General features: G+C 38.5%; 1 protein-coding gene across 2 annotated transcripts in view; it reads right to left on the bottom strand.

The window, feature by feature from the left end:
* Positions 1-23,321, bottom strand: part of KIF4A (kinesin family member 4A) — a 134,888-nt gene that overhangs the window by 59,740 nt on the left and 51,827 nt on the right. For both annotated transcript variants that reach the window (XM_040467790.1, XM_040467789.1), the window contains 6 exons: positions 22,489-22,550; positions 15,148-15,280; positions 13,362-13,420; positions 13,150-13,255; positions 8,598-8,645; positions 7,295-7,480 (listed from right to left, as the gene is read on the bottom strand). In XM_040467790.1, coding sequence (XP_040323724.1) covers positions 7,295-7,480; positions 8,598-8,645; positions 13,150-13,255; positions 13,362-13,420; positions 15,148-15,280; positions 22,489-22,550 — 594 coding nt within the window. The remainder of the gene's footprint in view (positions 1-7,294; positions 7,481-8,597; positions 8,646-13,149; positions 13,256-13,361; positions 13,421-15,147; positions 15,281-22,488; positions 22,551-23,321) is intronic.

The raw sequence follows: 23,321 nt of genomic DNA, 5'->3' as shown, positions 1-23,321 counted from the left end.
CGGAATTGTTGAATCACTATATTGTACACCTGAAACTAATATGACACTGTATGTTAACTAACTGGAATTAAAATAAAAACTTAAAAAAAACACCTGGACTCCTAGACTCCAGGGAGGTTCCCTGATAGACAACATTTCACACATGTCACAAACCATTGCTGGAGGAATTAAATAATAACTTACTCCACTAGGAGAAGACTCTTAGAAGCTTACATCTGGTTCCCTTCAGACTTTGCCCCATGTGCTTTTTCCTTTTGATGATTTTGTTTTGTATCCTTCTACTGTAATAACTCTTAGCTGTATGACTATATGCCAAGTCCTCTGAATCATCCTGGTGAATCATCAAACCTTGGGGTGGTCTTGGGGACCCTCGAGAGTTTCCCTATCTATGTGAACAATTAACAACACGACTTACCTCACAGGGTTGTTGGGAAGATGAAATAAGATAAAGAAGGGAAGACATTCTATAAATAGTAAAGAGCTACACAAACATTCTTATATTCAGAACTTTAAAACATATATATTCAATACCTTTTGCAGTTCTGCATACATTTAGGAAATGAATTCTAGAAACTGAAGTTTAGTAGTTTCCAAGATTGGGAAAACCCAATAGGTTCCTTCCTGTTCTCATAACCAAAAAATTAAAGGACACCGGCTGAATGAGCAGTTGGTAGCCAAGAAGATTATGTGGTGGTCTTAGACCGGTATTGAAACGACACAAAGAGGCAGGTTAGGTGGGGCTGTATCAGAGAAGCTTTCTGAACAGGCAAGAGCTGTTTTCCACAAAATATAATGAACCACGCTAATACCCAACGAAAATCAGTCTCATTGCTTTATAGCTACCCTGCATATTTAAACTGGCAATAATGTGTGTATGTGTGTGTACACTTAGAGAAGTAACACATGAAAACACTCTGGTTAAAATATAATCCAGATAGTACACATAAAGGGTGAGTCCCCTCTACTGCCCTACTCTTCCAAAATGCCAGTCCCCTATCCAGAAGTAACCACTGTTAACAGACTGGTCCAGATTTCCAGACATTCTTCCTAGACATTTGCATATTACATATGTGGACATTTACATATTCTAGACATTTAAACATTTATGTAAATGCCTTAAAATGCATAACTGATAAATATATAAATATATTGTGGCAAATGTCTAGAGTATTTATTTAAATAGATACAAAAATAATATGTGCATATTTGTATGTGTGTCTATTGGAATGTGTTAAAGGTAAGCAGAATTATACTAAAAGTGTGTATTATTCTGTAACTTTTTTTTTTAGTCTTTGAAATTTATTTATATCATTGCATAGAGATCTACCTCATTGTTTTGCCATAATGGAATATTCTTGTGCATGCCTTCTGTACACGCATGCAAGGTTTTTCTAGGGTAGGAACAAGTGGAATTACAGAGTCATGGGGGTACACACTTTTAATTTAATTTTTTAAAATTTATTTATTTAGAGAGAGAGAACCAGCGGGGGAGGGGGAGAAAGAGAGGGGAAAATAGGATCCAAAGTGGGTTCCACACTGACAGCAGAGAGCCTGATGTGGCGGCTCAAACTCACGAACTGCAAGATCATGACCACAGCTGAAGTCGGATGCTTAACCGACTGAGCCATCTAGGCACCCCCACACTTGTAATTTTAATAGATACTGCTAAGTTGTCCTCTAAAGTGGCAATTCCAATTTCTACTCTTGCTAGCTAGGTAGGAGAGTACTTATTTCCCTGCACCCTTGTCAACATTTGATATTACTACACTTCAAAATTCTTACCAGTTGGATGGGTGAGAAATAGTATCTTTTCATTATATATGCCACATTTAGTCAAAACTGTCTCACTGACTCCACAAAGGGAGTTAATTGAGTCTTGGGTTACTATAACTCATGGCAATCTTCATTAATCAGATGTATACCTCCTCAAATTTTTCTATAGCAATTCTTCAGTGATAGAAAAACTATTTAGAACAAAAAACTACCTTTATTTCTTAGAAAGAGACAGTGATTTACAGGTGATGGAAAGGTACTGTTTACAATAAGAATTTGTTTCCTCTTAACTTTGGGAGCTCAAGCATATTGGGTTCCAAGGGAAAAAGGGACAAGATATGTTACTACAGCTCTAGCTCATTCCTAGCACCTCCTCATAGAGTTAGAAGTACACTGGGGGATCATATGTCCCCATGTTTCCAGGAGTAAAAGAGTAAAAGAGAGGAATAATTTCTCAACCTGACCATTAATCCTTTGTTTACCCTGGAAAAGTCAAAATACATTCAACTTTAAAAAGGTGGGGCACCTGGGTAGCTCAGTGGATTAAGTGTCTGACGCTTGGTTTCAGCTCAGGTCATGATCCCACGGTTCGTGAGATTGAGCCTGGCATCGGGCTCCGGGCTGAACAGCATGGAGCCTGCTTGGAATTCTCTCTCCCTCTCTCTCTGCTCCTTCCCTACTCTCTTTCTCTCAAAATAAATAAACAAACTTAAAAAAAAAAGTAGGAAAGCAACCTAAAAAAGGTTGCATTTTATGTCCTGCTAACCTGGAAGCTTGAGCTGCATATTTAATTTGCTCCCCCTTGAAATCCCACTAAAATGACCCCCCAAAAGGGTATAAGTTAACAAGGATGAAGGAGCAGTCAAGAAATATAAACAAATATTTAGAAGAGGAAAATAGTTGAGTAGTGGTAACTGACTTAGCAGAGTGGAAAAAGCTAAAATATGACTCCTATAGGACAAATGCCAAGAAGAAACAAGCCAATTTGTACCATAGAACCACAGAGAGGAGCACAGGTTTCCTCTCTGGAGAGGCCAAATCTGAGAGGCTGGATTCACAGACAGCACATACAGCAGAAGGCAGGGATAAAGTATCATACTGCTGAGGGAATTAAATAAAAGTCTGTACATGACTGGACAGACTCCTTCAACTCCCTTATTTTCTCTAGGTTGCCAGAAATAAGGCATACCACTACTCTGTCTACACCACTGCAGAGAGAATGACAAATTTCTTTATTGGAAACTGACCACCCAAGATAAACCCATGCATACACAGCTTTTAGTGTCCCACTGTTAAATATGAATGGGTAGCCAAAGATCACTGGAAATTTGAGGAAAGCTTCTTATATGAAAGAAAAGACCAAACACACTAAAGACAGGAATTTGGAGGACCCAGAGGCAAGGCAGGAGGAAAAAGAAAACCTCAAAAAAATGTAATTTCTATTAGAGATGAGCATTGCATCCAAGAAAAAAAAAAATAGAAGGATATAAAAAATTAGAGGATTAAAAACATCTTAGAAATTAATAGGCAAATAGGTGCGGAGGGAAATCACCCATAGAGTGGAATAAAGAGATAAAAAATAGAAAATAGGAGGGAAGAGATAAGAAAAGCAGAGATTATATCTAGGAGATCTAATATCTGACTATGAGGAGTGCAAGAAAAGAGAAATGGGAAAAACAGAAAGGGGGCATTATTAAAGAAATAATATAAGAAACCTTCCCATTAAAGAGAATACAAATTTCTAGTTTGAAAGGACCCACCAAGTACAATAAACAAGAAAAGTCCCATACAAAGGCACATCATTGTGAAATTCATTCACACTTGGCAACAAAGAAAAGGTTCTTAAAGTTTCTAGAGCAGGAGTGGTGGTGGCAGTGGAATACAGATCAAAAAAAAAGAATCAGGCATTATAATGAACTTCTCAACAGCAATACTGAAAACAGAAGACAGTGAAGAAAAGCCTGCACATTTCTGAAGAAAAATGATTTCCATTGTAGAATCTAAACCCAACCAACTAACTAACAACAACAGCAACAACAACAACAACAACAACAACAACAAAAAGCTATTTTCAGGTATGCAATGGTTTAAAACATTTCTCTTTCATGAACACTGTCTCAGAAAGTTATTGGGGTTGTATTTAACCAACACAAAGGGGTATCCCAAGAATGAGGAAGATACAGAATCTGTTTCAACACAGAGATGAGAAGTGAAGCAGATTCCCAGGATGACAGTCCCAGGTTGCCAGCTGGGTAGCAGGCCTACAGAAAGAAAATCAGGACAGAAGATCCCAGGGGGGTTGTCTTCAAGAAAGAAATGGATTGATAAATTATCTGGTATGTTTGACCATATTAGAAGGAGTTTTATAAGTCTGTAAAGAAGTTTGGAGATAAATTATTGACAGGTACATAGAAGACTAAGTAAATGAAAAAATGAGATTATTAACTCTGGGAAATAGAAAAAGCCAAACAAGAAAGGAAGTGGAATCATATGCTATGTGGCTCAGCTGTAAAACATATTTACATAATCATAAAAATTTAAACACTAAATATTCCTTTAATCAAAACTTGTGAGATTACCATTATGAGAGATAAGAGGTGAGGCGGTGTACATGGGTGGTTTTATAAGAGAGCTTTTTCCTATCTTCCATAGTGGGAAATCAATTGATAACATCTAAAACTTTTTTCACAACTGTACTGAACTTATTATTTTTTTATACATAAAGATTAACATTTTAATCATATTAAGTGGACAGTTCAGTGACATTGTGCAACCATCACCACTCTCCATCTCTAGAACTGCCTCATCCTTTTGAGAGGTACTGCCTACCCATTTAATCAGAATTTCTTGAGACCATTTAATCAGAATTTCTGGAAGCACAGGAAGCTATCCACAAAAGATGTTACATTACAAAATTATTGTGGTTTTAATCAAACCCTGAGTTATTCTAAAATGTAATAGTAACCAGCTATTATTTTCTTTTGCACTCTTGATCCCCTTCACCTATTTCACCCATCTGCCCACCCACTTCCCCTCTGGTAACCACGAGTTTGTTCATTATATTTGAGAGTCTGTGTTTTTGTTTGTCTCTTTTTTGCTTTGATTCCTAAATTGTACATATGAGTGAAATCATATGGTACTTGTCTTTCTCTGACTGACTTATTTCACTTAGCATTACACTTTCTAGATCCATCCATGCTGTTGCAAATGGCAAGATTTCATTCTTTTTTATGGCTGAATAATATTCCATTTGTATATATACCACATCTTCTTTATCCATTCATCTATCAATGGATACTTGGGCTGCTTCCATAATTTGGCTATTGTAAATAATGCCGCAATAAACATAGGGGTGCATATATCTTTTTGAATTAGTGTTTTTGTCTTCTTTGGGTAAGTACCCAGTAGTGGAATTACTGGATTATATGGTAATTCTATTTTTAATCTTTTGAGGAATCTTCACACTGTTTTCCACAGTGGTTGTGCCAGTTTGCATTCCCACCAACAGTGCGTTCCTTTTTCTCCATGCCCTTGCCAACACTTGTTTCTTGTGTTTTTAATTTTAGCCATTCTGACAGGTGTTGAGGTGATATTTCATTATGGCTTTGATCTGCAATGTCTAAAATTTTTAAATTAACGTGTTATACTGCCAACTCTTACCTACAAAAAAATGAATGTAAGTGTCAGATGAAACAGCTTAAAGAATGTAAAGTATAAACCTAGGGAACTGGGCAGAAGGTAGTAGGGCAGGAATTGATTCATTTTTCTGATTATTGTACTGTTTGGCTTTTTAAAATGATACACATGCATTTGCCATAAATATTTATTTTTTTGCATTTGATATAAATAAAAATTAAGTTTTTTTTTTTATTTTTTTTAACGTTTTTTATTTATTTTTGGGACAGAGAGAGACAGAGCATGAACGGGGGAGGGGCAGAGAGAGAGGGAGACACAGAATCGGAAACAGGCTCCAGGCTCTGAGCCATCAGCCCAGAGCCCGACGCGGGGCCCGAACTCACGGACCGCGAGATCGTGACCTGGCTGAAGTCGGATGCTTAACCGACTGCGCCACCCAGGCGCCCCAAAAATTAAGTTTTAAAAAAGTTAAACATGACTGTAATAATAAAAAAAAGAAATAAAACCTCTAATGGCAACTCAGTTATTTTTTTGGAATACCCTGGGGGAATTCTCTATCCTAAGGAAAAAAAGTGATGAAAATTATTTAGGAGAAACACTTTTCTTGTTTTTACTCTGAAAACTTAGGGGAGCTGGGGGTAGAAGCTGCATGATTTCTATAGGGATTTCTTGATATGAAAATAATGACCCGAGGATGGTAGGATGTAGCTTGATGGGAAACAATCCACCCTTCCCTCTACCAGCCCTGCTAACATCACTTTGTGGATGGGAAACACTGGGCTACAATGGAAAATAAGGTCTGGTAAACCTTGTGGAATAACCTGAAAGCCAAAGACTTGTCTTTCAGTAAAGATCTGATTATTAATTAGAAAGGGCCAGTTAGAACTACCACTAAGTGCCTGGGTGGCTCAGTCGGTTGAGTGTCCAACTTCAGCTCAGGTCATGATCTCGAGGTTTGTGAGTTCAAGTCCCACATCAGTCCCTCTGTTGTCAGTGTGGAGCCTGCTTTGGAACCTCTGTCTCCCTCTCTCTGCCCCTCCTCCTCTGTACATGTGCATCTGTGCTCTCTCCCTCTCTAAATAAACATTAAGAAAAAATTTAAAAACATAGAACTACCACTAAGAAAAACAGTTTAATCATTTGCCAAGTCAAGTGATATCCATTATTCCCTCTCTTTAAAAAAAAATTTTTTTTTATAGAGAGAAAGAAAGCACAAAAGCAGGGGAGGGGCAGAGAGAGAGAGAGATAGAGAGAGAGAGAGAGAGAGAATCCCAAGTAGGCTCTGTGCTGTCAGTGCAGAGCCCAATGTGGGGCTCGAACTCACAAACTGCGAGATCATGACCTGAGCTGAAATCAAGAGTCAGACACTTAACCGACTGAGCCACCCAGGTACCCCATAAGCCTCTTCCTAATTCACACTGTAGCCAAGACCATGTACCTTTCTCAGAATCTCAGTATTGGTATTAGAACAAAATCTCTCCACAAGTAGAGACCACATTTATTATAACATCATTAAACTATTTATTAAATACCTGTTGCATAAGGTAAGGTGTTAGATTAAATGAAACAAAATTGCAGGTTCCCTATCCTGAATGTATCCTTTTTTTGAAACCAACAATACAATTCCAGTTGTACTATGAACATTATGTTGTCTCAACGTCATCAAAAACAGTGTGCCTGGGGCACCTGGGTGGCTTAGTCATTTAAGGTCATGATCTGGTGGTCCATGAATTTGAGCCCCATGTCAGGCTCTGTGCTGACAGCTCAGAGCCTGGAGCCTCCTTCAGATTCTGTCTCCCTCTCTCTCTGCCCTCCACCCGCCCCTGCTCCACTCACACACACAAGTGGCAGACACAAACAAATGCTGCTCTGGTAAATATTTTACCTGGTACTGGAACTGAATGGGCTGCAGTTGGTTGTCATTCTGAGTCATCTTTCTGGCTAGGGCCTCTTTCAGCGCAAGAGCTTTATTCAACTCAACCAGCTCCTTAGACATCTGAGCTTGACGTAGAGCATGCTGAGTAGTGAAAGCATCAGAAGACCTGCTGGTTTCTGGACTGGTTTCCACTTGCTGGAAAAGATCAAAATGATGACTTGTAAGAGAAACAAGCAATTAGAGATCCTTAGGCCCTACTTCATCAGGTCGGTCTCATAGCCACTTCTCCATTACTGGTACCCCTGTTCTTTTAAAAATATGGCTTCTCATATATTTGCTTTAAACATCTGAAATGAGTCGAGCCTAGCCTCTTTCCCTGTTCTCACAGCACCTTGTTTCTTACATCTTTTAACTGACTCTTAGAGTAAACTGAGTTTCTTGCTCTTTCCTTTATTGATCTAGCTAACATTTCTTACTTTCATCTCATTCTAAGGGATCTTTACAAGAGAAAGAGTTCTGGAAATGGCACTTTAGGAATGGTGGAAATGGAGAAGAGGCTTCATTATCCCTTTATAATCCTGAAAGATTTGGGAACATAATGGTTGCCTTCATAACTGAAAAGGGGGTGTTCACCCATCACTTAAAATAAAAGTAGTTTTAATCCACAATGAAGGGCACATGCCAGAGGTCACCTGATTTATCTGCCATCTTTCTTTCAGAATACAAAAAATATCGATACATGTTTGTTTTAAGGACAAAAAGATGTCTCAAGGAAGCCACTGTCTAGCCTTTCATTTTGACTTGGCTCTCTAACCTTTAGCCAACATCTAATACATTTTATCTATTCTTGCAACTTGAACACTCAAAATATTTCCCTTGGTTCTTTTAGCCCCTAACCATCCCATCCACAAGCAAAGTATGATGAGGAAAAAAAGTCTCTTCCGTTTCTTCTCTACTACTTTTTTGACTCTGCCATAATTACCTAATTTGTTTTTTTTTTCCCTCCCTTAACTTGCTAGACAGCTGTCGCAGAATACTAGCATCTAACAAGAAGTCAGCAAACCAGACTGCAAATAAGGAAAATGACATCCTTGAGAAGCCCTGCCATCCATTAGCAGTCATACTATTAGAGATGGAGTCTATCCAACTTCGGGATTTTACACAACTGGCATTTATACTCAAGATGTCTGGATTTCCAAGGTACTCTATGGAGGATGGTAGCAATCAGGGATTCTCTTCCTCAGCTGAGTGATAAATTAACAGGAAATGGCACAGTTAAAGCTCCTAGGTCTACACAAAGCCAATTACTTACAGCTTCTGGTTCTACTGCAGTATCAATGGTTGCAGCAACAGTTTCATCCTGCAATGACAAATGATATTTCAGTTTAGGAAAAGACCCTGAAGTGAAGCTTACTAGTGGATTTTATATTGGTTACTTAATTTTTTTTTCAAGTATACATAGAGACCATTTAAGGTGCTGGACCCATTTTGTGGCACATAGCTACACCCAAAACCACACATTTCCATTTTCCACCTCTTAAGAGTCTATCCTCATTATAAGGTTGATGGTGTAGTCTATCTAAAAAGAAAAATAGGGTCATGTGGCAATTGACATATTTATTGCTCCTCTCCTGCTCTGCCAGAGATTATTGAGCCAATGAAGCATTAGTCATTCTAACAGGCCAAAGTTTAACCCATTTTATAGACTCTATCCTTTGTGTTTTTACCACTAAGTCTACTTCTATAATGTACAGGTCTAGCCAGTTCACATGGACATGCCACCTAAAAAACAGACATATGAAATAAAGGCAACGCAGTAGAAAAGTGAATAGAAGCAAGGGTTATTTTGTTTTTTTTGTTGTTTTTTTTTTTTTTTTACAGTCTGTCAAGGTAGCAAGAGCCTACTCTAGAAGGAAATAAATTCCATACAGGCTGATAACCCAGAAAAATGTGCTCATGAAGTCAGACAAATCTCCCTCATATATCTACGAATGAATCAATCTTATGCAGCTACTGCAGGTAGTGGTTACATGAAGGGAAAGGGCAAGCGCTGATTCCCTTCCAGAGAAGGGCAATTCCTTTTTTGGGCACTGGAATGACAACCATCTAAAAGGGAAACCTAAAACCACTTATTAGGACTAATTTGTTTATAGGCTATCATATGAGCAAGCTCTCTTCTCCCCACTGGAATTTAGGCTTTATTTGGTATTGCAACATATGGATTACCACTTCTGTTTAAGTGATTCCGTGAGCCTGGGAAGAAAGGATTTCCAGGAAGTCACATGATTAAAGAGGTCAAAGGTGAAAGAGCTACTGGCTCAACAGCAAGGAAATAATTTAGGGTTAGCACATGGAGTCTCTGCATCAGCCCAGTGAAACCTTACATAGTTGTTGACACTTGAGTCTCATACCTTCAAGGCGAGGAGTGAAGAGGCCCTTAGTAAGTGCTATTTGTAAAGCACTTCCCCTGCCCAGAAATTCCTAATCAGTGAGACTCAAAGAAAATTCAAAGGAAGCTCCAGTGTTCTCACATCCTTTTTCATCATGACTTAGAATACTGGTGATTCTCCAAGGACCAGGCATATGAAATCCTTCTTGAAAAACAGAGCACTTCGATATATTATAGGTTGATGGTTACCCTTTCTTCCCTCCCATGTTTTAAGTTTCAGTAAACGGACTACTTACAGACCTATCCTAGATGAGTAAAGCCTGTAACGCTGGCTTTTGGAGACATTTTCTACTACCTTCCAGGGGGTCAGGATTGAAGTAGATGGGTTAATCTTTGAAGAAGACATATTACTGTGGTTTACCTTTTGGCTTTTGGCCTAATACAATTTTATAATGCCAAAGGTTAAGCTTTGGTGACATGTTCTACACGAACTTGGTAGGATTCTGCCTTCATAATCCTGAATATAAATATATAATGATGGGATTTATTTCAACCTAAAAGCCTCTTTAGCTCTCATTCTCAGGCTACGATGGTGAACCTCTTGTAAGGTAAAAATACGTGATTTGCTGAAGGTGGCGGTCATGGGGACAAGGCTAGGGTACGTTGAGCTACATTAACCAGCAATGCCCTTCAATAGGAAGTTTGGGCTTGTAGGCTGTAGGCAATCCCATTACCAGGCATGCAAAATGGTTTTTATGGAACTGGTCTTAGAGGAGGGGATAAAAACAACAAAATTTGATTTTGTGGGAACTGAAAGGACTGCATGAATTTCCTCACAGGTGACTGCAGCAAGGAGGTTTGTTTGAATTGTATTTTTAAGGAAGAAATGGTACACTTTAGTGCTTAAAGCCCCAGGAGGAATATTTAGGAACAATGGCTGCCTTCATAACTGAAAAAGGGGTGTTCACCTGTCACTTAAAATAAAAATAGTTTTAATCCAGAATGAAGGGCACAAGCACTTACATCTGAAACATTTTGCTTTCACTGTAGTGAGTCTTAATAAAAACCACAGGATACATTGTTGTGTATTTCCAAAAAATACATAGCTGGGAGGGTCTCGAAACAATAGACATGGAAACCTCTGATTCAAGAGTCCAGCAGGAGCCCTTGGGCAAAAGGGTTTACTCTGCCTAACTGTGACAGTGGAGGGAAGCCAGGGACTTTATCAGCTCATGGCAATCTTTAGTACCTTCTGGCTGCATGTGCCAAGTGACTTTCAGTGGCAGACACAGAGATTCTACAGAGTTCCTCTGAGTCAGCCACCACTAGCAATTTCCTCTACAGGCACAGCAGTCACCAGTCATATCACCAGATCCTCACCGCGGATATGCCTTCTCTAACGTTATTAACTTGTTTCCATGGGTTTCCTTCATCTTTCCCATGTGACCCAAAGCCCCAGAAATGAGATGGTGTGAAATCCTCTAAGATTGCTGTGGTGGCCATGAACAACGGTGTCCTGGATCACTCTTTTGTAATCATATAAGCTTCGGTTCCAGTATGGTTCTGCAGCCTAGATTATCTTAATTCTGAGGCAGCTCACACAAGGTTTTCATACAGCAGATGTTTCAGCTACATTTAAGTGGAATTATAGATGGTGAAATTTAACGTTGTGATAGCCATTCTCTGGCGTGCACTCTATAATTCAGCCACAGCGAGGTCCTTATCACATTCTGAACTTTCAACCATTTTTGCTTTGACAAGTACCTTTTTCTCTGTATAGACTGTATTTTCCCCATTGTCTGTGTGGCAAACTTCTATTCCTTTTTTAGGGCCCATTGTCTTCTGTACTGACTTCCTGAATTTTCTGGGCAGTTAATCACCCCTTCTTTTGTGTTGTCAGTGCCTTTTGCTGATATTGGTAATGTAAGAGGATTAAAACAGAAAGAGAGGGTTCCTAATTTTCCTTGCCTCCTTCCCCCTTCTTTGCCATCTCTCCCACTTATGAACCTTAACCAGCGAACAAACTACAAGGGTTGCAAGAACGACTCTTGAAAACAACTGGAGAGCTAGTAGGATGGATTGCACCAATGTTCTTAATTTAAGCCACAGGCATGAAAACTGGAACAGCCTCAAACCAAAAGTTTCACAGCAATTAACAACAAAACTCCTACATGAGCCAAACCACAAGGACACACAGCCCTCCGTTCTCACCTTATAAAACTCCAATTCTGCTTCCACTCAAGGAGTTACCTGGAGTTCAGGTGCTCCCTGAGTGTATCAGCTTTTAACGTCCTTTTTGAGTCACTTAAATTATTTTCTTTTGATATTAATACAGTACTTAGCAAGGTTATACAGCTACTGAGTGGCAGAATTGGCTTCAAACTAGGGTGTGTCTGGCTCTGGGGCCCAGGTTCTCAAGTGCTGTGGCCTGTTTGTTGGATAAATGAACTGTTCTGTTGGACTGCTCGTGGCAGTTTTGTATAGCACTACTTGTTCTAAAACACTGCTCTCAAGTCTTTTGGGAATTTACTCACTTAACTTATTGGAACTCATCCTAACCCTTCCTCCCACAATACTGTAGGATATTTTTAAACGGACTCTTTAAGAGTAAAACATAGGTGTAGATGATTTTGTGATACCCTTTTGAAAACTCTAGAAAACACTGGGCAAGACCTGAGATTTTACCACTGTTGTGGTGAAGTTAAAGCCTCTGCCCAAGAGCTAGAAATTACCACCAGTCATTTACAGACAAGTCATAGCTTCAGAATGATGAATAAGAGGGTATAGATGGAACAAAACCTACTATAACCCCTTAATCAACCACAGCCCCTTAACATGACTTCAGTTAAAAAAAGAAACGTATATATGCCTAAGGGCTAAGATAGAGAAGGAACACCAAAAATAAAAGAGGTTTTTAGGGTGGTGGGATTGTAAGAATTTTTCTTCCGGGAAAAACAACAAATACCTGCAGCCCAAGCCCACCCACAACTACTGTAACAGTTCTAAAAATAAATAAAAATGGGGACTTACAGAACAATCATTCAAATGAATTTATTACTGGTTATAAAAAAGAACTATGGTATTCCCTGGTTGCTCTAAGCTATCTGCTAGAACCCAGCTTACTTAAGATCAAGGTAAGAGGTACAAGGCCTCTTATTAAGTTAGCCTGCACTGAAAGGACAGCAAATCAATGCCTGCTGCCTGTTTTACCAGGCAATTTTGCACTGCTGTGCTGCTGCTTCCAGTATTGGATTACAGTACTGAAATACTGATGTGCCATTGCATATGTAACCTAGGAGTGTTTTGACTTAACAAATTCAATATTCAGATCATACGCAATGATCCATGACCTCTGTCCTCAAACAGCTCACAATCTAGTTGTTTTGGCCAAAGGCACAAGTTAGATATGTTTATATGCATCAAGAGAAACAAATGAAAGCAATACATCTATCTACACTGCCCCTACTTGGCTTACCGATAGCTGGGTAATCACTTGCTGCAGGTTACGAATTGTCTCTACATTTTCTTTTAATTCCCGGTCTTCCAAAGCTTCCACTAGCTTTTGAAGATCCACTTTGCAGCTGAAAGTTCAAACAAAGGAACCCAAAGGTTAATCATACTGCAAAGACCAGAACGTCGGTGATTATATACTAAGGTGGTATAGGAAACATTTGGTATGAAACTTACGCTGCATGCTGCCTCAGTTCCTCTAGCTTGGCATTCATTTTTTCATTCGCTTGTTCTGTCTGCAACAGAGACCCAGGAGATCATCAGTGGCAACGCCTAACAGCCTCACCTAATTATGCCCTCTCTCCTACTCCAATGGATCAAAACCTAGGTAGAAAGGCTGGCTCCTTTGCTATAATAAGAGGATTTAGTGGGCTTTGGTAATTTAGTGAGAAATGTATTTTTTTTTAACAGAGTCATGGAAATTAGCCCTTCAGTCAACATGAGCTACTAAAAACAGCATCTAAGCAGCTGGGTCTTATGCTTGCCATGAAGCTCAGACTATGGTGTGGAGTGTGAAGCCTTAATTCCATACAGAACTTTGCAATTGGGGGAAAAAGCAATACTTCCTGGCATGCTATTCCCTGTTTGCAAAAAACCCACTTACTTTAAAATGCCTCCTACACTATACTGTTTCCTAGCCCCAGCATAAGGGCATTTAAAACATAAAAGGGTCTCACACTGAATATGAGCTGAGCTTTTTTTCCCAAGTTACACTATCTGATATTGTAGGCTAGTTTTAGTAGGAGAAAGCAAGAAAAAGGGTGAGGCACAAGAACGGTAGCAGAGAAGAAATGGCCGAGGGAGCTACAATTTGGGAAGGGTGATTGATATTTTCCATTTTATTTTAATCACAGTATCTGTAACGTGCTAGATGCTGTGACAGATTTGGGAAGGGCAGGTTATACAGGACAAAAATGTGCTTGTTATGACATTCCAACGGCACATCAAATAAGAAGCTTTCTTGAAGCCATTAGGACAGCCTTATAAAGTTCAAATGGGTATGTGGCTAGAGTAACAGGTACTGTCTGTTATGTCAGCCACATTCACATATGTGTGAGACACAGCCTCTAGAGTTACTCCCAAGGCACAGAATACAGCACTGGTGACAGAAAACTGTATATAAAAATCCCCTAGCTCCCATTTTCACCCTTTCCCTAGTAATAGACAATGGATATAGGGTTTGGCCCCCTTTAAAGAATCTTTAAGCAGCTTACACTTCCTTGACTAGAGAGCACACTGATGCATGAAGGTGCATAAATTACAGATGTTCAAGTACATTTTGGTGGAAACTCATTTTCGCTTTTGACAATCATTGTGCTATTAAAGATTGAGTTGTACTTAGACTAGCAGAAAAACATTAGCTACAGAGGCAGCATGCACTGATCCAGGTTACTATCAGACAGGTAGTAGCATACAGAATTGGTGTAATCAGTTACAGAGTGATCCACTATTTAGAAATGAATCATATGTAAAAGAATTAACATTAATTTCCCAGCTGTTCTATCTCACCACGGCAGCTGTTAGGACAGAGTATGAAATGTGATGACATTAGAGGAAGGGAGATAGAGAAGAACTAAAATCTTACTGAGGGGACAGTTACTTGGTATTACGGATAAAGATTAAGTAGGACTTAAGGTGACAGGAGGTCCTGGTTCTTTCCTCTCTGGCATTTTAGAACAAATGTACTTTAAAATACGATTCATGTGGATTCTTTGTGATGGATATACAGGTGCTCACCATACAATTCTTTTAACTTTTCTGTATGTTTGATCATAAGCCCATGTATGTAGAGGGCTTAAGAGGGGCTCCATGGGGTACATAGTAAAATTACCATGGGACATAGTAAAATTAATCCATTTATTTCCAGATAACTTGTCTCTCATAATGAGAAGCATGTTAAACATTTCAGAAACTAAAGCTAGTAAATGTCCAGATTGCTAGTAGCTTAGTCTTGGGTCCTCACCAAAATGATCCTCTCCAACATCTGGGCTGTCTGACCAGCTGCCTCGCTTAGACCACGACTTAATTTTTCATTTTCCTCTGCCAGGGACTGATTCTTCTCCATCAGGGACTGTAGATTTTCTGATGGTTCCACACTAAAACAAAGAAAGTAACATATTAGAAAAATACCTGTTGATAACACCTATATCAAAGGTAGATAAAAAATATACCCCACAGGCCTTTTAGGTGTGGGGGACTGGTTTCAAATTAACCCCCAAAAATCTGGGGAAAAAGTGTGTCCATTCCAATCTACCCTTCCAGTCAGGCAGTATATTGAATGAATAAGAAACATATGCCTGAAATATGTTGAATTAATGATTTGTGGGATGGTAATAATTCAGAACCAGACATGGTTGCAACAGAAATGACTAACTAACCTTTACCCTTGGCTCTTGGTTTAAGATCTATTTGTGCCATATAGTTAAGAAGTAAAGGCTAACTGCAGCTAAGATAGGTGTTCTCTTTCTTCTTCCCACCCTCATTCCCTCATTAAAGGTTAGGGAAGCAGGGAAGGAAGAGATATGGGGGAGGTAGAAGTGACACAGCTCAGGGTGAAATTTAACCCCAAGAAAAGTCAACTGCTTATTTACTGAAGTTTAGGGAAATAGCATTTAGGAAGTCAGAAAGTTGATATAATGACCAGCAGCCACTGAGAGCACATTTCACAACCCTCCATAAATAAGTGTTCCCTTCTAAATGCCTGCCTTACTCAAAACCTCTTGTTCATTTGTCTATCAATTTTAAATTGCTTAGAGTGGGTGGTGACAATTGTGTCCATATCAAATAGGCGTGGGTGGGAGGGAACAAAATAGTTTGAAGGAATACATATAGAACCTTTGGGACTTATGCAGATTACTTGATATCATTTCCAGACTAATGGAAAAGACCAACGAGAGGTACAGTTTTTGTTTTTGTGTTTTTGGTAATCTACTGGGATTAATTGTTTAAAAGACTGGAAAATAGGACTGGTGAAAAAAGATCAGAAGAAATATGAAGATTTGAATCTGAAGGAGACTGAGGGGAAAAATGAATAGTTGTCAAGGCTATAATAAAGAGGAAAAAAAAAAAAGGACAGGGAACATCTGTTCTCAATCTCAATAAAGGATCGAAAAGGATTTCGGAAATAGATGCCCTCTCACCCAGCTTAAGACCTCAAGGAATTCTCACAGAAAATTTTAGCATGCTTTTCATCAAAAGGTTAATAGCAAGGCCAAACCATAAGGTCTTGTGTTATACTACTGAGAATTTACTAAGACTCTTATGAAAGAATGTTCAATTAAAATGTTGATTATAAAAATAAACTATTGGGGCGCCTGGGTGGCTCAGTTAAACGTCTGACTCTTTTCTTTTCTTTTTTTTTTTTTTTTAATGTCTGACTCTTGATCTCAGCTCAGGTCTTAATCTCAGGGTTGTGAGTTCAAGCCCCATACTGGACTCCACGCTGAGCATGAAACTTACTTAAAAAAAATAAAAAATGAAAAAATAAATGGGGGTGCCTGGGTGGCTCAGTTGGTTGAGTGTCTGACTCTTGATTTTGGCTCAGGTCATGATCCCAGGGTCGTGGGCTTGAGCCCTACATCGGGTTCTGTGCTGAGCGTGGAGCCTACTTGGGATTCTATCTCTCTGTCCCTCTCCCCCACTCATGTGCTCTCTCTAAAATATAAACAAACAAACAAACAAATAAATAAAAACTGTTGGTAAATTTAGTGTTATTTTAGATTGCTCTGATATTTCCTTATAGTTATTAAGCTGAAAACCTCCATGTTTCATTCATGTAAATTGACAAACTCCAAAGTAATGATACTTTTAACTCCATAGTTTTGCCCTCCTAAAAATTTCCAAGATTTCTTTAAATGGGTGAAAATACAATGGAACACCAATGTTTCCTCTTTCACAGGCTATTTAATTGCCTATGCTAGGAATTCAAGTTAGCCGAGCATGTGCAAATTGACAAACACAGAAAATCAATGCAAAAGCTTCCATGATACACATTCAATAAGAAAAGAATATAATCCTAGGACAAAAAGCAAAAAACATTTCATGTATATGAACTGTACATTTTGTGAGATCTTTTATGAAATGTTTCTTAAAATATACACATACATTTTTGAGAAAAGAAGTAGCATCTTTATTTTTCTGTAGAACACTGAACAGGTGAGTTCACTATTTGATTCATCAACTGTTTCTTAGAATCTATTCTATTACTTGTGTAGCTGAGACTATATCCTGTAATATATTCTAGATGGTTGGAAGTGTGGAATAGTTTTATTAGCCTTGTGTTCATTAAACTTGTCTTACATAAAACAGGTCTATGCTAAACTGAAAGGAAAGGAAGATGGGTCAATTGCTTCTAAACTGGTTAAACTAGAATAGGTCTTTAAGAGACCCTTTAAGGGAACCCCACTTTCCTCTGTTTCTTTACTCAACATTCTTAAAATATTATCAGGAAACCAAGACTATATTACCCAAAGATGGAAAATTATAAAGGGTGGTAATCCCTGGGTGATAAAATTATGGCAGTTTTAAGATTTATTCTTTATATTTTTCATTTTAAATGTCCTACAAGAAGCAACATATCAATTTTATAATAAGAAAAAAAATGATTAAGAGTTATGGAAAATAAGGATATTAAAAGAAAATAAGCTCACACATACATAAGAATAAACTCCAAATGAAAATACAAAATGCAAAAAATATAATCAACATAGGTACTAGAAGGACACAAATTCCTCTTTAACCCTGCTATAGGGAAAGGCATTCTAATTATGAATCAAAATCCAGAAGCATGAGAATATAAACATCATACCCACTTTGGAAAAGTTTGGCAGTTTCTTAAAAATTTAAACATATGACCCAGCAATCCTACTTCTAGATATCTACCCAATAATGTCTGTACAAAAACTTGCAGGTAAATGTTCATAACAGCATAATTCATAATAGCCAAAAAGTTGAGGGGCGCCTGGGTGCCTCAGTGGGATAAGCATCTGACTTAGGCTCAGGTCATGATCTTGCGGTTTGTGGGTTTGAGCCCTGCATCTGTTATCAGCAAAGAGCTGTTGTCAGCAAAGAGCTTGCTTCGGATCATCTGTACCCCCCTCCTTTGCCCCTCCCCAACTTGTACCCTCTCTCTGTCTCTCTCAAAATAAATAAACTTTAGGAAAAGTTTTTTTTTATAGTGGAAAATAGCAAGTGTTTGACAAGGATGTGAAGAAACTGGAACACTCGTGCACTGCTGGTAGGAATGCAAAACGGTATAGCCACTATGTAAAATAGTATGGCAGTCTAATTTAAAAAATCAAAGAAAAGAGTTACTATATGATCCAGCTATTTAGCTTCTGGGTCTACACCCAAAAAGAACTGAAATCAGGGTCTTAAAGCATTCATGGCAGCATATTCACAACAGCCAAAAGGTGGAAGCAACCTGTGTACAATGAAGGATAAACGGATACACGGCATGTGGTATACATACACAATGGGACATTTTTCAGCCTTTAAAAGAAAGGAAATTCTGACACATGCTACGACATGGATGAAACTTGAAGATATTATGCTAAGTGAAAAAATACAATCCAAAAAGGACAAATATTGTATGACTTCACTCATTCTAGGTGCTTCAGATAATTAAATGAAAGTAGAATGGTGATTGCCAGGACTGAGGGGAGAGGGGAAATTGGGGTGTTATTGTTTAACAGGTACAGAGTTTCAGTTGTGCAAGATGGTGGTGATGGTTGTATAAGATTGTGAATGCACTGAATTCCACTGAACTGTATACTTAAAAATGGTTAAAGTCGTGAATTTTATTTTATGTATCTTTTACCACATTTTTTCAAAAAGGGCCAGAGGATCAAAAAAATCTGATAGAAAATGAGATATGAATAGACAATTCACTAGAAAAAGAGATAAAAGTGGGCCTGAAACATGAAAAAAAGCTGAGATCCACTGATAAAGAAATAAAAATTAAAATGAGATACTGAGATAGTATTTCTCACCTATTGGATTGGCAAAAAATTGAGAAGTACGACAACACATTCTGCTGGTGAGGATATGGGGAAACAAGCCTTGTCACACCCTGCCACTGGGAATGCATACTGGCGTAACTCTTTTGGAGGGGAATATGGCAATATCTAATAAAATCACACATGCACTTACCTTTTGTCTCGGCAATCCCACTTCTAGAAATCTACCCTGAAGATAAGTCACTAATAATATGAGAACTGAATAACACAGGTTATTTGCTGCAGTATGTTTGTAATCACAAGATACTGGAAACAAACCTAAGTGCCCATACATAGGAAAGAGGATGAATTAGTATGTACAATAAGAGAAACATGCAGCTGTATAAAAGAATGAGGAAGGCTTTTATGAACTGATAAGAAATGATTTACAGGCAATACTGAAAAGAGCAAAGCCACAAAGACCATCTATGGCATATTACCATTCATATAAGAGGACATGAAAAAAATAAATAGGTATATGCTCATTTGTAGAGGAGAAATATAGGAAAGCTAGACCAGAAACTAAAGACATTGGTTCAATATGGAGGAGGGAGAATAGTGGTAGAAATAAGGGTGCAATGGGAATAGGGTAGCAGGGATGAAGAGGGAATGACATTTCACAAAATATATTGTGGTAAGAAACACGTTAACAAAATTTACCATCATAACCATTTTTTAAGTGTACAGTTCAGTAAAGTATGATCACATTATTGTGCAATGGCTCTCCAGAACTTTCTCATCTTGCAAAACTGAAACTCTATAGTCATTAAACAACTCTGTTCCCACCACCCCCTCAGTCTATTCTTTTACAGTTTTTTGGCATTGCTTTTATTTCTACACTGTTTTTCACCTTTATCTATAAAGCACATAGACCTTTGCCTATGTTTTCTTCTAGTTCTGTTGTGGATTTTTCTTTTTTTTAATTGTGGTAAAAACTTATTGTCTTAACCACTGTTAAGTGTACAGTTGAGTGGTTTAAAGTATATTTACATTGTTGTGAAACAGATCTCCAGAACCTTTTTATCTTGTAAAACTGAAATCCTCTGCCCATTAAACAACTCCCCTTTTGCCCCTCCCCACCCCCAGTCCCAAGTCACTACCATTCTACTTTCTGTTTCTATGAATTTGACTAAGTATCTCATGTAAGTGGAATCATACAATATCTGTCTTTTTGTGATTGGCTTATTTCACTTAGTATAATGTCCTCAAGTTTCATTCATGCTGTAACATGTAATAGGATTTCCATCCTTTTTAAGGCTGAATAATATTCCATTATATGTATATGCCACATTTGTTTATCCATTCATCCACTGATGGGACATTTGTGTTTCTTCCACTTCCTGGCTATTGGGAATAGTGCTGCTATGAACATGGGTGTGCAAATCTCTCTTTAAGACCCTGCTTTCAGGGGCGCCTGGGTGGCGCAGTCGGTTAAGCGTCCGACTTCAGCCAGGTCACGATCTCGCGGTCCGTGAGTTCGAGCCCCGCATCAGGCTCTGGGCTGATGGCTCGGAGCCTGGAGCCTGGAGCCTGTTTCCGATTCTGTGTCTCCCTCTCTCTCTCTGCTTCTCCCCCGTTCATGCTCTGTCTCTCTCTGTCCCAAAAATAAATAAACGTTGAAAAAAAAATTAAAAAAAAAAAAGACCCTGCTTTCAATTCTTTTGGATATATTACCCAGAAGTGGGATTGCTGGATCATGTGCTATTCTTATTTTTAACTTTTTGAGGAGCCTCCATACTGTTTTCCATGGCAGTTATACCATTTTACAATCCTTCCAACAGTGTACAAAGATTCTAATTTTTTCCACATGCTTGCCAACATTTGTTATTCAGTATTTTTACTACTAGCCATCCTAATGGGTGTATGGTGATATTTCACTGTGGTTTTGATTTGCATTGCTCTGCTCTGAGTATTTCTTCTTTGTATAACTCTGACTCTTAGAGCATGATAATATTTCATATACCCTTTGCATACCTGAAATATAAACTAACAATTAAAACCAACCAAGACGTAGGGGAAACCCAAAATGGAATACAAACAGTAACTGTGGGAAACAGTATCTTGCCTGGATACTCTAAGCCTAAAGACAAAAAGAACTGTAATCCAGTTCATACAGTTTTACAGTTAAATGCTGTAATCCAGTTCATAAAAGTGTTTCTCACAGGAGTATGGGCTAGCAATTTTGAAACTACTGTATGTATATCCTGGAATTGAACAAATAAATAAATAGATTGTAGATAATAAGAGTTGGTGTCTTACTGTTGGAAAAAGGAGTTATAAATAGGAGGAGGAAGAAGGCTAAAATGAACCCTGTAGTGTTGGACTGGAATCAGAGGTATTTGGTATAAAATCTGGCTATTAATATATAGAAAGACAGATATAAAAATGTAGATATGAGTATATGTGTGAATTACTAGACATACAGATATTTCCTCTCTACCAGCTGAGCGGGCCTAGAAACAGTGACACCCCAGTAACAACAAGCACACCCAGCACCCAGATTGGGTTTCTAAACACTATTTTCCAATAAAAAAATCAGGGCTCTTTTGAGATATGGTTGATTCTAGAACTGGGGAGAGGAAAATACAAAATGGGTGTGGAACATTCTGTAGAAATGCTTAAAAACTGGAGGGTGAAAAAACAAACAAACTAGAGGGTGTATTGAAGAACATAAAATCACCCTGAAGGAGAGCCTATTGGACAAAACAGGAACAATCTGAGCAATAAAACAAATAACGATAGCATTGGATGTTAGCCCATAGAATAAAATAAATACCTATGATTCTATATGGATATAAATAAGTAATCAAATACATAAATGGAGGAGAATAAACAGCCACAGTAAAATTCCAATTAATAAGTTTCTGAGGCTAGAACTCATCACATCAGGCTGCCTCAAAGCTAACTAGAACGTTTGGCAAGATCCCTACCTTGATGCCAAATGCTACCAGAAACTTTAGTCTATCAGGGTAAAACAACCATCAGAAGAAATGGCCTCTGTTAGAATATACATTTAAAATTTATCTACGACTCTTTTAAAAAAATTTTTAAAAAAGCAGGGGGGGGGGGGGGACACCTGGGTGTCTCAGTTGGTTAAGCATCTGACTTTGGTTCATGATTTCATGGTCTGTGAGTTCAAGCCCCACGCCAGGCTCTGTGCTGACAGCTCAGAGTCTGGGGCCTGCTTCAGATTCTATGCCTCCTTCTCTCTCTGTCCCTCCCCCACTCATGCTCTGTCTCTCTCTGCTCTCAAAAATAAATAAACATTAAAAAAATTTTAAAAAATAAAATTAATCTATGGCTCTTACTTTATAGATCCGGGCAGGGTACCTCCATGGGCTTGTAGCAACAAGACCTGTAGCTGTTGTACCTGGGAAAAAGCAAAGAAAAATAGTAAGCTAATCACCAGTCAAAAGCTACTTATCCCTTGTCAGCTAAATTACTACGATTAGCCATAGAGTAATTCTACTCAGTGCCTATGAAATCTAAGGCATATTTAGGCCTTACATCAATCATCAAGGTTGACGATTCAGTGACAAAAGTCCAAACAGCACTATATGAATAGCTAGTACTTAGAACTTGAGTTGTTCCTTTTACCTAAGCATCTCAATGACTTTTACCGAATGTCTATTTTTAAAACATTTTTCTAAGTTGGGGCACCTGGGTGACTCAGTTGGTTAAGCATCTGACTTCAGCTAAGGTCATGATCTCACAGTTCGTGGGTTCGAGACCCGTGTGGGGCTCTGTGCTGACAGCACAGCCTACTTTGGATTCTGTGTCTCCCTCTCTCTCTCTGCCCCTTCCCCCGCTCATACTCTGTCTCTCTCAAAAACAATCATTAAAAAAAATTTTTTTTTAAGTTTATTTATTTTTGAAACACAGAGAGAGAGAAAAAGTGAGGGAGGGATAGAGAGACAGACAGATAGACACAGAATCCAAAGCAGGCTCCAGGCTCTGAACTGTCAGCACAGAGCCCGATGTGGGGCTTGAACCCACAAACTGCGAGATCATGACCTGAGCCCAAGTCGGACACTTAACCGACTAAGCCACTGAAGTGCCCCTTGAGCATCTATTTTTTTTAAAGTCAAACTCAGCTCTAGGCCAGGTAATATGAGGAGGATACGAGAATAAACTCCTGTGT

The sequence above is a fragment of the Herpailurus yagouaroundi genome, unplaced genomic scaffold (genome assembly GCF_014898765.1).
Source record: "Herpailurus yagouaroundi ecotype Mexico unplaced genomic scaffold, PumYag 67569, whole genome shotgun sequence".
In the NCBI taxonomy this organism is placed as follows: Eukaryota; Metazoa; Chordata; class Mammalia; order Carnivora; family Felidae; genus Herpailurus; species Herpailurus yagouaroundi.
Note: the sequence above shows the minus strand (reverse complement) of the source record. Positions and strands in the feature narration are given on the sequence as shown.